Consider the following 12,600-nt stretch of genomic DNA (forward strand, 5'->3'; position numbering starts at 1 on the left):
GCGAATATTATCGTTACTTGTTCATCATTGTGTCAGTGTTTTATTCGCTGACTTTCGCTCGCTTCTTTGCAAGAACAACATAGTGACGAACCATCGCAGTGTGTGTAGAGAAATGGCTCATTCTAAGCTAATAAAAACAACGGTTCATTAAGTAAAGTCTTTCTACACCACTGAAGACATAGTTATGTATGATATTCCATGTCTGTCAACAGATCCTCCTAATATTACACACTGCACCTTTAATAAAGCAGCTGCAACATTCAGTATTGATAATAGCATCAGAATAATAAACAATAATTTAGAACTACATCGAATCTTTTACTGTGTTCCAGATCCAACAGGACAAGGTCATCTCGCAACGGCCCTCATCATCGCAATGTCCACCATCTTCATCATGGCGATCGCTATAGTGATGATCATAATGTTCTACATCCTGAAGGCCAAACCCAGCGGACAAGGTTAGATCGCATAACTCAATCATACAGTTCACCCAGCGCAGAGGAAATGCACTGTGAAAAATCATTAACTGAAATAATGTTATTTTACTAAATTACTAAAATCTCTTTTTACTTTTGTAATACCAACTGACAACCACATGATGAATCAAAGTTGCAATAAACATTAATTTAACAACATATGTATAATAAAACCTTAATGTACATAACAGATAAGAAGAAAGTTATTTCAATGAAAAAAAGTCAAATGTGACATTGTGCATTTAACAATATTTTACTGTAAAATTACATGAAATGTCCCATTAGATCTAATGCAGATTTTCACTTTATACAGTATAGTGAGGAAACTTACCGTTAACTAATTATCAGTCTTTTAAATTACGATTATTATTACAGTGTAAAATTTGGCTTTTCAAAACATTTGCTTCGCTTTAAAGCAGCTTCAGGGTAATAAACATGTGTGAGAAACAAATATGAGACAAATTAAAGCTCTTAAAGACAATCCAACAATTGTGACAAAACAAAATGTCATTATTTAGTAGTGCGTTTCTCCTCTCGAATCCATCATGAATCTGTGTGTGAGAGAGTGTGTGTGTGTGTGTGTCTGTGTGTGTGTCTGTGTGTGTGTGTGTGTGTGTCTGTGTGTGTGTCTGTGTGTGTGTGTGTGTGTGTGTGAGCGAGCGTCTGTGAGTGAGCATGAGCATGTGTGTACATGTGAGTGTGTGTGTGTGTGTGTGTGTGTGTGTGTGTGTGTGTGTGTGTGTGTGTGTGCGTGAGTGTGTATGTGTTTTGAGTATGTGTGAGTGAGCATGTGTGTACATGTGAGTGTGTGAGTGAGTGAGCGTCTGTGAGTAAGCATGTGTGAGCGTGTGTGTGAGTGTGTGTGTGTGTGTGTGTGTGTGTGTGTGTGTGTGTGTGTGTGTGTGTGTGTGTGTGTGTGTGTGTGTGTGTGTGTGTGTGTGTGTGTGTGTGTGTGTGTGTGTGTGTGTGAGGGAACGTGTGTGCGTGTGTGAGTGTGCGTGTGTGAGTATGTGTGAGTGAGCAGCATGTGTGTACATGTGAGAGAGTGTGAGTGTGTGTGTGTGTGTGTGTGTGTGTGTGTGTGTGTGTGTGTGTGTGTGTGTGAGTATGCGTGTGTGAGTATGAGTGTGTGCGTGTGAGTGTGTGAGTGTGTGTGTGAGTGTGCGTGTTTGAGTATGTGTGCGTGTGTGTGCGTGTGTGAGTGTGTGTGTGTGTGTGTGTGTGTGTGTGTGTGTGTGTGTGTGTGAGTGTGTGTCTCAACGTTCCTCATAAATGATGAGTGTTCATCATCCACAGGGAAACTCTGACCACAGTTTGAGGCTTTCTGCTCGACATTTACTTGATCATTGCCATATTTCAAAGTCTTTCTTATTGCTCCAGTCGTTTAATGAACAACAGTGTGTTGTGGAGCTAACCAAACACGTTTCTTTCCCAGCATGCTGCTCTGGACAAATAATAAAGACTGTGGAAGTCCAAACAAACAAGCAGGAGGAGAAGAAAGAGGTTCAAGGTGAGAGAACGCTTCGTTTGACACTCCGGGCGACATCTTTAGGTGTTAAACTGCTAAAATAACATTCCCTGCTTGAATGTTGATTATTCTCCTCATATTCTCCATTGTTGCGGCTCCTCTCTTCCCAGTCTGTCAGTAACGCTCTGTTTAGTTCCTGTCTCTATGAAGCCCCTCCTTCTGAAAAGCACACTGTGCTCTGATTGGTCGAGCGCTTCGAGCGTGTTTGGGAAATGTCCCGCCCCTTACCATAACCACCAGTTTCAACCATAGACTGTTAAAAAATATGGCTAGTGTCCGTGACGTCACCCATTGGTTTCTGAAGAGCATTTCTGAAGCCCAAAGTGGGCGGAGCCGGCCTTCGCCATCTTGGCAGCGCGTCACTCCCAGATAACCGAAAATGTGCAGCGAATCAGATTAGCTGAGGTGACGTGACGCTAACAGACAGCAGACAAACATCTAGTAGTGACATCAGCGGCAATCCACCTGTCACTCAAGTGGCCACGCCCTTAATTATGCAGAACTTTAAGGCTTAATATAATTTAAACGGATGAGTTATAAAAAAATTCACCCCTCTCACAGTCGTCATGAGGGGCAAAATTAGCTATATAGACCAAAACTACTTTTTGCACCAGGCTGTAAGCACACTTTTTTCTGCTGTAAAGTTGAGCATATTAATATGGGGGTCTAAGGGATTGACTCTCTTTTGCAGCCGGTCTCTAGTGGCCAGTCGATGAACTGCAGTTTAAGTCACTTCCATGTTGGATTCATGAGAGAGACCGGAAGATTACCGCTTGGTTTCAACACACTACTAACTAACTCAACCAGGCCCCGCCCCTTTATTCTAATTTAATTATTTAAATGAGGAATATTGTGACGTGTTCGTTCTGGAAGAATCTCAAGACTACAATGGAGGCGTTTCAGGAGTTCAGAAACACTGACACTGATATAGAGAAGAGCTCCCTTTTTAATGCTCAAACTGCAACAATACACACTAAAGAGAGATGAACATGCAGAACAGGAGCGCTTTAAGAGGATCTGACGGGTCGAGGTGAGCGCTCATCAGACCTCCAGCGCTCATAATAGAGGGATCATCAGGAATGTTGTGCTCTCGCTGACGGCACTGAATGTTTTCAACACGTCTCTACATTCATCCCCTCAAAATTACATTCAGAAATGACAGTTTCACTCTCTCTCACTGCGGCTCGTTTAGTGTTCAATCGCTCGCTCTAAAGGCCCGTTCACACCAAGGACGATCAATGTAACGATAAAGAACAGCAGAGTCCACACTACAACTATTATGATAACAGCACAGAGAAACAATCATTGGAATCACTTTCAGAATAATTTTTTCTCCAGCTGATGAACGATGAAACTGACAGCCAATCAGAATCCATCCTGCTTTAAAGAGCTGGAGCATTAACGACAAACCTGAAGCTTTTAATAAACAGAACAATATGGACGCTGATATAGTTATCGTTATCTTTATAGTTATTGTTCTCGGAGTAAACGGGCCTTAAGACAAGTTTAAATACATCTTCTTCTTTTTCTTTCGGCTGCTCCCATTAGGGGTCGCCACAGCGGATCATCCGTCTCCATACCACCTTGTCCTCTACATCTGCCTCTTTTACACCAACTACCTGCATGTCTTCCCTCACCACATCCATGAACCTCCTCCTTGGTCTTCCTCTTTTCCTCCTTCCTGGTGGCTCCATCCTCAGCATTCTCCTACCAATATAATTCATGTCCCTCCTCTGCACATGTCCAAACCATCTCAATCTCGCCTCCCTCACCTTGTCACCAAAACGTCCAACATGCGCTGTCCCTCTAATAAACTCATTTCTAATCTTGTCCATCCTCGTCACTCCCAACGAAAACCTTAACATCTTCAGCTCTGCTACCTCCAGCTCCGCCTCCTGCCTTTTACTCAATGCCACTGTCTCTAACCCATACAACAACGCAGGTCTCACCACAGTCCTATAAACTTTTCCTTTCATTCTTGCAGATACTCTACTATCACAAATCACTCCTGTCACTCTTCTCCACCCACTCCACCCTGCCTGCACTCTTTTCTTCACTTCCCTAACACACTCTCCATTACTTTGCACTGTTGACCCCAGGTACCTGAACTCCTCCACCTTCTTCACCTCTTCACCCTGTAACCGCACCACTCCACTGCCCTCCCTCTCATTTACGCACATGTACTCTGTCTTACTCCTACTGACTTTCATTCCCCTCCTCTCCAGCACGTACCTCCACCTCTCCAGGCTCTTCTCAACCTGCTCACTACTCTCACCACAAATCACAATATCATCCGCAAACATCATAGTCCAGGGAGACTCTTGTCTGACCTCGTCCGTCAACCTGTCCATCACCACTGCAAACAGGAAAGGGCTCAGGGCCGATCCTTGATGCAGTCCAACCTTCACCTTGAACCAGTCTGTCGTTCCTACTGCACACTTCACTGCAGTCACACTGTCCTCATACATGTCCTGCACCACCCTCACATACTTCTCTGACACACCTGACTTCCTCATACAATACCACAACTCCTCTCTTGGCACTCTGTCGTACGCTTTCTCTAGATCCACAAATACACAATGCAGCTCCTTCTGTCCTTCTCTATACTTCTCCATCAACGTTCTCAAAGCAAATATGGCATCTGTGGTGCTCTTCCTCGGCATGAAACCATACTGTTGCTCACAGATGGTCACCTCTTCTCTCAGCCTGGCTTCCACTACTCTTTCCCATAACTTCATGGTGTGACTGATCAACTTAATTCCCCTGTAGTTACTGCAGTTCTGCACATCTCCCTTATGCTTAAAGATCGGTACCAGCACACTCCTTCTCCATTCCTCAGGCATCCTCTCACCTTCCAAAATCTTGTTAAACAATCTGGTTAAAAACTCCACTGCCATCTCTCCTAAACATCTCCATGCTTCTACCGGTATGTCATCTGGTCCAACTGACTTTCCACTCTTCATCCTCTTAATTGCTGCTCTCACTTCCTCCTTACTAATCCTATCCACTTCCTGCTTTACTAACACCACATCATCCAACCTTCTCTCTCTCTCATTTTCCTCGTTCATCAGCTGCTCAAAATACTCCCTCCATCTTCTCAACAAACTCTCCTCACTAGTCAACACATTTCCATCTCCATCCTTTATTGCAAGTTTAAATACATAGCGCACTTAAATATTATTAATAATTTTGATTATTAATATTAATGGCGAAACCAAAGTGAATAAAGAAATAAAGCTATTTTAAGACAAAAATTCTAAAAATGCATTCTCAAATCCTAAATCTCTGAATAAAAACTTATTTTTACATTTAAAAACAGTGCAGTCCAGTAAAATATGTTTATTGGAGTTTTATGCATGAATTATGAACTCTTTATGCATTATGCATTCTTAAAAATGTAAGCTGTTTACGCACTAACGCATTCAAGTTCCTGATCAGAATACAAACAACTACATTTGCATTTAATCGCTTGTCAGACGCTGTTATCCAAAGCTCTGGATCTGCCGAACTAAACTGATCTGAGCTGGAAATGACAAGTCTAATAAATGTTGAGCACACGAGCCGATCTTACATGTATTCCGGTATTATTATAAGTGGCTTAGCCGAGAATATCCGGTGGGAATTACCGTGGGAATTAACGCCTGTACAGTAGGTGTTTGCTCATCCCGTCTGAACCCGGATTAATGTTGAGACGTACAGTAACATTCATTCATCTGCTTTTCTTTTGCTTTAATCTTTAACTTTCAGGGCTTTTAAATGTTGATATCATTCATTAGGGCTGCATGATTCATCAAAATAAAACCAGACTCATGATAGGGCTCGGTACAACTATTAAATTGCTACGGCTGCAATTTAATTTAATTTAATAAATATATGCACTGTTTTTGCATATAAAAAAACACAGTGCATATATGTAAATGTTAATTTACACGCGAGCTGCTCATGATCCAATGATGTGTTTAATATATTATTTTTCTTAAATACTTTACTTTTTTTTTTACAGTGAAATATTGCAATAGTAATATTTCCTATTTTGTTTTTATTTAATCATTTTTATTTTTTTAATAATGATGATAACAATATTTATGATGATTAGTAGTATTATTATTATTAATAATATTATTAACATCATTATTATTTTTAACATGATTGTTAATATTATTAATATTATTGTTATTATTATGATAAATATTATGAAAATTATTTTATTGTATTATTATTATTAACATTATTATTAACATTATTAATATTATTATAATTATTATTAATATTATTATAATTATTAACATTTTTGGTGTTGTTATGATCATTTTATTAACATTATAATAATTATTATTATTATTATTATTATTAATATTATTATCATCAATATTATAATTATCATAATTAACATTATTATTATTATTGTTATAACCAAATAGATATACATTTTATCACAACACATTGGCCAAATTGAGCAGCTCGACAAACAAACACATATATATATATATATATATATATATATATATATATATATATATATATATATATATATATATATTTTTTTTTTTTTTTTTTTTTTGCAAACTCAAATTTTATCAGAAAAAAAATAAAAATAATCACAATTCAATTTTTCCCCAAATCATGCAGCTCTATTTTCCACCATGATATTTCATCCCTTCACATCTGTAACATTGGTTATATAGTTCTCATGGCTGATATTTTGGCCCTCTTCATGTTCTTGATCTCATCTTGACAGTTTTTGAAATCTGATCTGAAATTAACGAGAACGTCTCTGATCTTTAATCACTGTCTTTCCAGAAAACGTTGTGATCTTTGCAGAGAAGGATGAATTTGATAAGCTCAAGCCTTCATCTCCAAAACCAGTAAAGAGGTGAGTCTTCACACACACCGTCAGTGGCGCTTAAACACGGTTATTACACGGCTCTGTGGAATACTTGATTCTGATTGGTCAGTCACACATCCAGCTCATTAAAACTCTGATTAACATGGAAAAGATACATTTTATCGTGCGTCGCGTCATGTGTAGTTAGGACACGGTGTAATATGTCTGCATATATTGAGGAAACATACTCGTTTCTTTGAAAAACACTTCTTTTACTCAGTTATTTTACTCTGAAATGTGCGTTTCTGTGCTGGGATGTTTGATATTGCGTTGGTCTGTGATACTGCACGTTGCCAATTTGCCAGTTTTCAATGTCCATTGCGCTCGTTCCTGTTGTGTGTGCTCAAACTGGCAACCCGTGTGAGCGTCGAGTCTGAGGAGGCGGAGAAACGCCGATCTACGATATTAAAAAAATTAGACTGCAGTTCCTATTCCGACCACTAGTTGTCAATCTTACAGACTGCACCTTTAAAGGCCTCGCACACACAGCCGTCGAGCCTGAGAGAATGTGCCAGTCTCTCCGCCACCGCAAGACGTGTTTGAGCAGCGACTCAGACTGGAAACATTATGTGTCTCTCACACACGGATGAAGTCGATGAACACAGATAAAGCCTGAGGAGATCTTCATCTTCATCTCAGACAAACACAATCAAGCGTGTGATAATTACGCGGCGGCGCAGCCAAAATCCGCCAGGTGAAAGTAGATCTAAAAATAATCATAAAAACACAAGACGACACCTTTATGCCTCAAACCTTTTTTGAGGTGAAGCAGAAGCTTGAGTTAAGAAGTAAAAGTGCTTTGCTGAAAACTAGGGGTGCAACAATATATCGCAATACAAATATGAAACATGTATTAGTTCACCCAAAATGAGAAAAATGTAAGCTTAATGAGTTTTTAGTGTCAGTACTACATTAAACTACTGTATATAATGTTGAATATAATGTATAATAGTGCAATGGGGGAATATTGTGTGTGTCCTGATAATGCCAGATGTCTGATGTTACCAGTAAAAAGTGTCTTACATTATTTTAAATACATCTAGTCAGAGTGAAATCATATTCGTCTAAAATAATTCTGTATTTTCATCTTCAGAATCATGAATATTGTTATTCTGGTGTCTCTATTGTCCTGTGCTTTGGGTTTCAGCACCGAGTCCAAGACTATTCATTTACACACACAATGTAATATCAGCATTTTAATCAACAGTTTAAGCTTTTATCATATCGTGATCGTGTATATGTATCGTGATATGTATCGAATCGTGACATGAGGGTCTCGTTACACCCCTAGTGAATACTAAACGCTAGTTAAATGAGAAGCTAATAAATGTTGGTAGATGATGTAATATATGAGTAGAGCAGCAAGAGTTATAGACGTGAGATGCGAGAGCCAAACCAGCGCCGGTATCGAGTGTCTGAAAACAATGACATTCTGTGCGCGTCTCTGAGCCGTCTTTGTGTTTGGAGGCTCTTCCGGGGAAATTTAACTGTGATCTGAAAACAACAGGCTAGTCAGAGCATATAAACCACCAAGCGTCTAAATCAGGCTCTTCCAGCAGCTTCACTCCGAGGAATAAACTCTGGTTAAACTCTGAGGACTGTCAAATAACAGAATGGCCTAAAGTGATGTTTGATTTAAAATCAACCTAGGGTCCTTTGCACCATGACCTCGAGCCAACATTATTTACTGGTATTTACTGTATCTGCCAAAATTATTTAGGAAAAAAAAGCAAACTACAGCGACACGTTTCATTTTACTGCAAAAAAATAATAATTGCATTGAGAAACAAAAGGCTGAGAGGAAAAAGCAAACACTGACTACAACATTATCAGTTATTAATATCTTGATTTTGCATGCGTTCATAATTTCTTTGTATGACAGCCTGGATAAAAATGATGTCGGCACAATTTGTAACCTCATAAAAAGAGTCGAATGCAAAGGCTAACTTTACGTTGGGGTTGGAGCATGCCTGCCGTTAGCATGATCATGACTGATGCGCACGCGGAGCCAGACATACACCAGGTGACCAATGTCAATGCCCATTCTAGATGGATTGTGAATTAAACCAATAACGTTACTCGTTTTCTGAGCAAGCGCACTCCATCAATGGTTTTGTTCTGAAGGAGAAACAAGCGTATAGTGCGAGACTCGGCCGAGACCAACTAGACGAGTCCGAGACAGTAGAAGTCCATGACATGATGGCGTTTGAGTTTGTGATCTGGAACACTGAAGGCTTGTTCTGTTGCAGTGAGAACGACGCGTCGTCCGAGAACGAGCAGCTCTTGAGTCGCAGCATCGACAGCGACGAGGAACAAGCGCAGGACAAGCAGGGAGCCGCCGATCTGTGCCTTCTGTCTCTGGTGCATCTGACACGAGACAAGACCTGCTCCACACACACCATCAGCAACAACAACAACAACTGCAGCAGAGCCACGGGGGTCAGTGCACACACACACACACACACACACACACACACACACACACACACCATCAGCAGCAACACCAACTGCAGCAGAGCCACGGGGGTCAGTGCACACACACACACACACACTCTTGTACATCTATCTTTATGAGGACATTCATTGACACAGTGCAATCTCTAGCCGCTTACCCTAACCTTACCCATCACAACTAAGTGCCTAACCCGACCCCTGACCCTAAACCGACCCTTAACCTCATTATAACCTTATCCCTAAAACCAAGTCTTGACCCTCAAACAGGCCTTTAAAGGCTCTCAGAGAGTGAGGACCGGCCAACGTGTCCTCACTTTACTCTCTCTGTCCTCACTCCAATGGTCTAAAACTCAAACTGGTCCTCACAAAGATAGTTGTACAAGCACACACACACACACACACACACACACACACACACACACACACACACACACACATCAGATCATCTAAGTTGAAATTTACATAAAATGTCAAAATTGACTTCAATACTAAGTTGAAATTATGAGTCAAAATTGACATTCAAAGTCAAAATGGACAAAAAGTCAATTGTGAGAGAAGAGTCGAAACTGAGATCGTCTAAATTATGATAAAAAGTCACAATTGACATTAAGTTGAAATTATGAAAGTCAAAATTGACATTCAAAGTCAAAACTGAGTCATAATTATGACAAAAAAATGTACATTCAAAGTCGAAATTGACTAATGGTAATTATGACATACTAAGTCGGTTATGAGAGAAGATTCAAAATTGAGTTAAAAATGGGAAAATATGATTGAATTTCAACTCTTTATCTCATAATTTTGATTTACCATGGGCTTGGACTAACTCATAATTTTGACTTCCATCCATTTTGAATTTATTATGTTGCAATTATGACTTTTGACTTGGCCATTATGAATAAATATGTTTAGAAAACAATAAACGATAAAATGTTCTCCGTCTGAATCATCCAAACATGTCCCGTTTCTGCAGATTCACAGCAGAAGGAAAAAAATCCTGGACTTGTACACGAAAGCCTGCAGTGTTGCGGAGGGTGAGTGTGTGTCTTCACTGCGACACTGCAAACACACTCACACACACTGACTACACACTTCAGAGCTGCAGCTGGAGGAAAATATCACAACTGTGTGTGTTCATCCACTGGACAACTCACTTTATATTATATAATACATGAAATCATGCAGAATTCATCTAGCCAATCAGAACGTTAGAAGAGAAACAAGCAAGAGTTGCTCTTGTTGGCAAAAAATTCCATTGATATGAAGTCAAATCAAATGCATTTTTTACTTTATTTATACAATAAATACATAACTCAAAATTAATTGAGTTTTGATTCTAAGGAATACAATGCTTTTGTAAAATAAACAATTCTGGTATTATTATTATTACTGCTATATATACAAAAATAATTTGTAAAATCATAATTTAAAATTATAAATATATGATTTAAAAATAATTCAAAATGTATTGTACCATTATTATTGCTACATTTAGTAAAACAATAATAATTGTAAATAAAAAAATAAGTAATAAAATAAAATAAAAAGTGATATTTAAAAAGATTTAAAATGTAATTGTTTGATTCAAATGAGATTTTTGTTACCCTTGTACAATAAACAGTTCTGGGGTACTGCTATTATTATTATTATTATTATTATTACATTAATATTTAAAAAAATAATGAAAATTATTTTAGATTAATACATATATTCTGGTACTATTATTAATACATTTATTTTAAAAATAAAATTAAGGGGTTTTAAATCTTTTTTTTTAAGTAAGTGTAATAATAAAGTTAAATATAAAATAACATTTTTGTTACTTATGCACAATAAACAGTTCTGGTACTACTGTTATTATTATTACCAATACATTTGTTTTGAAAAAATAATAATAATAATTTTTAAATAATTTAATATTAAAAAGTTCCGGTTCTGTTATTATATTTATTATTATTACAACACTTATTTTTTTTTTAAATAAAGGATAGTTCGTAAATAATAATTTTTTAAAGTGTAATAACAATAAATATATGAAATAATAATAATTTTTGTTACTTTTGCACAATAAACAGTTCAAGTAAACACGGTTGAAAAAACCGAGGCGCCTGGGGTGCATAAACAGCGCATGATGTTGTTGTTGATGTAGTTGATGTTGATGTTGTTGTTGTTGTTGTTGACCCGTGCAGGTCTGAGCCCGACGGAGCTGCCGTTCGACTGTCTGGAGCGCACCAGCCGGATGCTGAGCTCCACCTACAGCGCGGATAAGGCGGTGGTGAAGACGTGGCGGCACCTGGCGGAGAGCTTCGGGCTGAAGCGGGACGAGATCGGCGGCATGAGCGACGGCATGCAGCTCTTCGACCGCGTCAGCACCGCGGGTTACAGCATCCCGGACCTGCTGACCCGCCTCGTGCAGATCCAGCGGCTGGACGCCGTCGAGACCCTGTGCTCAGACATCCTCGGGGGCCCGGAGATCAGCGGCCCTCCATCAGGACCCCAGCACATGCTGACCTCACGCTGCGCTAGTGTCTGACACACACACACACACACACACACACACCCTGTGCTCAGACATCCTCGGGGGCCCGGAGATCAGCGGCCCTCCATCAGGACCCCAGCATATGCTGACCTCACGCTGCGCTAGTGTCTGACACACACACACACACACACACACACACACCCTGTGCTCAGACATCCTCGGGGGCCCGGAGATCAGCGGCCCTCCATCAGGACCCCAGCACATGCTGACCTCACGCTGCGCTAGTATCTGACACACACACACACACACCCTGTGCTCAGACATCCTCGGGGGCCCGGAGATCAGCGGCCCTCCATCAGGACCCCAGCATATGCTGACCTCACGCTGCGCTAGTGTCTGACACACACACACACACACACACACACACCCTGTGCTCAGACATCCTCGGGGGCCCGGAGATCAGCGGCCCTCCATCAGGACCCCAGCACATGCTGACCTCACGCTGCGCTAGTATCTGACACACACACACACACACCCTGTGCTCAGACATCCTCGGGGGCCCGGAGATCAGCGGCCCTCCATCAGGACCCCAGCACACGCTGACCTCACGCTGCGCTAGTATCTGACACACACACACACACACACACACACACACACCCTGTGCTCAGACATCCTCGGGGGCCCGGAGATCAGCGGCCCTCCATCAGGACCCCAGCACATGCTGACCTCACGCTGCGCTAGTATCTGACACACACACACACACACCCTGTGCTCAGAC

The 12,600-nt window shown here is 40.3% G+C and overlaps 1 protein-coding gene across 1 annotated transcript in view; it reads left to right on the top strand.

Annotated features, from left to right (window-relative positions):
* edar (ectodysplasin A receptor) overlaps positions 1-12,018 on the top strand; it is a 54,208-nt gene extending 42,190 nt beyond the window's left edge. Inside the window, exons 7-12 of the mRNA XM_081368141.1 lie at positions 333-458; positions 1,912-1,986; positions 6,805-6,877; positions 9,139-9,328; positions 10,317-10,377; positions 11,533-12,018. Coding sequence (XP_081224267.1) covers positions 333-458; positions 1,912-1,986; positions 6,805-6,877; positions 9,139-9,328; positions 10,317-10,377; positions 11,533-11,876 — 869 coding nt within the window. The 3' untranslated portion in view covers positions 11,877-12,018. The remainder of the gene's footprint in view (positions 1-332; positions 459-1,911; positions 1,987-6,804; positions 6,878-9,138; positions 9,329-10,316; positions 10,378-11,532) is intronic.
* The last annotated feature ends 582 nt before the right edge of the window (positions 12,019-12,600 follow it).

This window comes from Scardinius erythrophthalmus (genome assembly GCF_964197995.2).
Source record: "Scardinius erythrophthalmus genome assembly, chromosome: 6".
Taxonomy (NCBI): Eukaryota; Metazoa; Chordata; class Actinopteri; order Cypriniformes; family Leuciscidae; genus Scardinius; species Scardinius erythrophthalmus.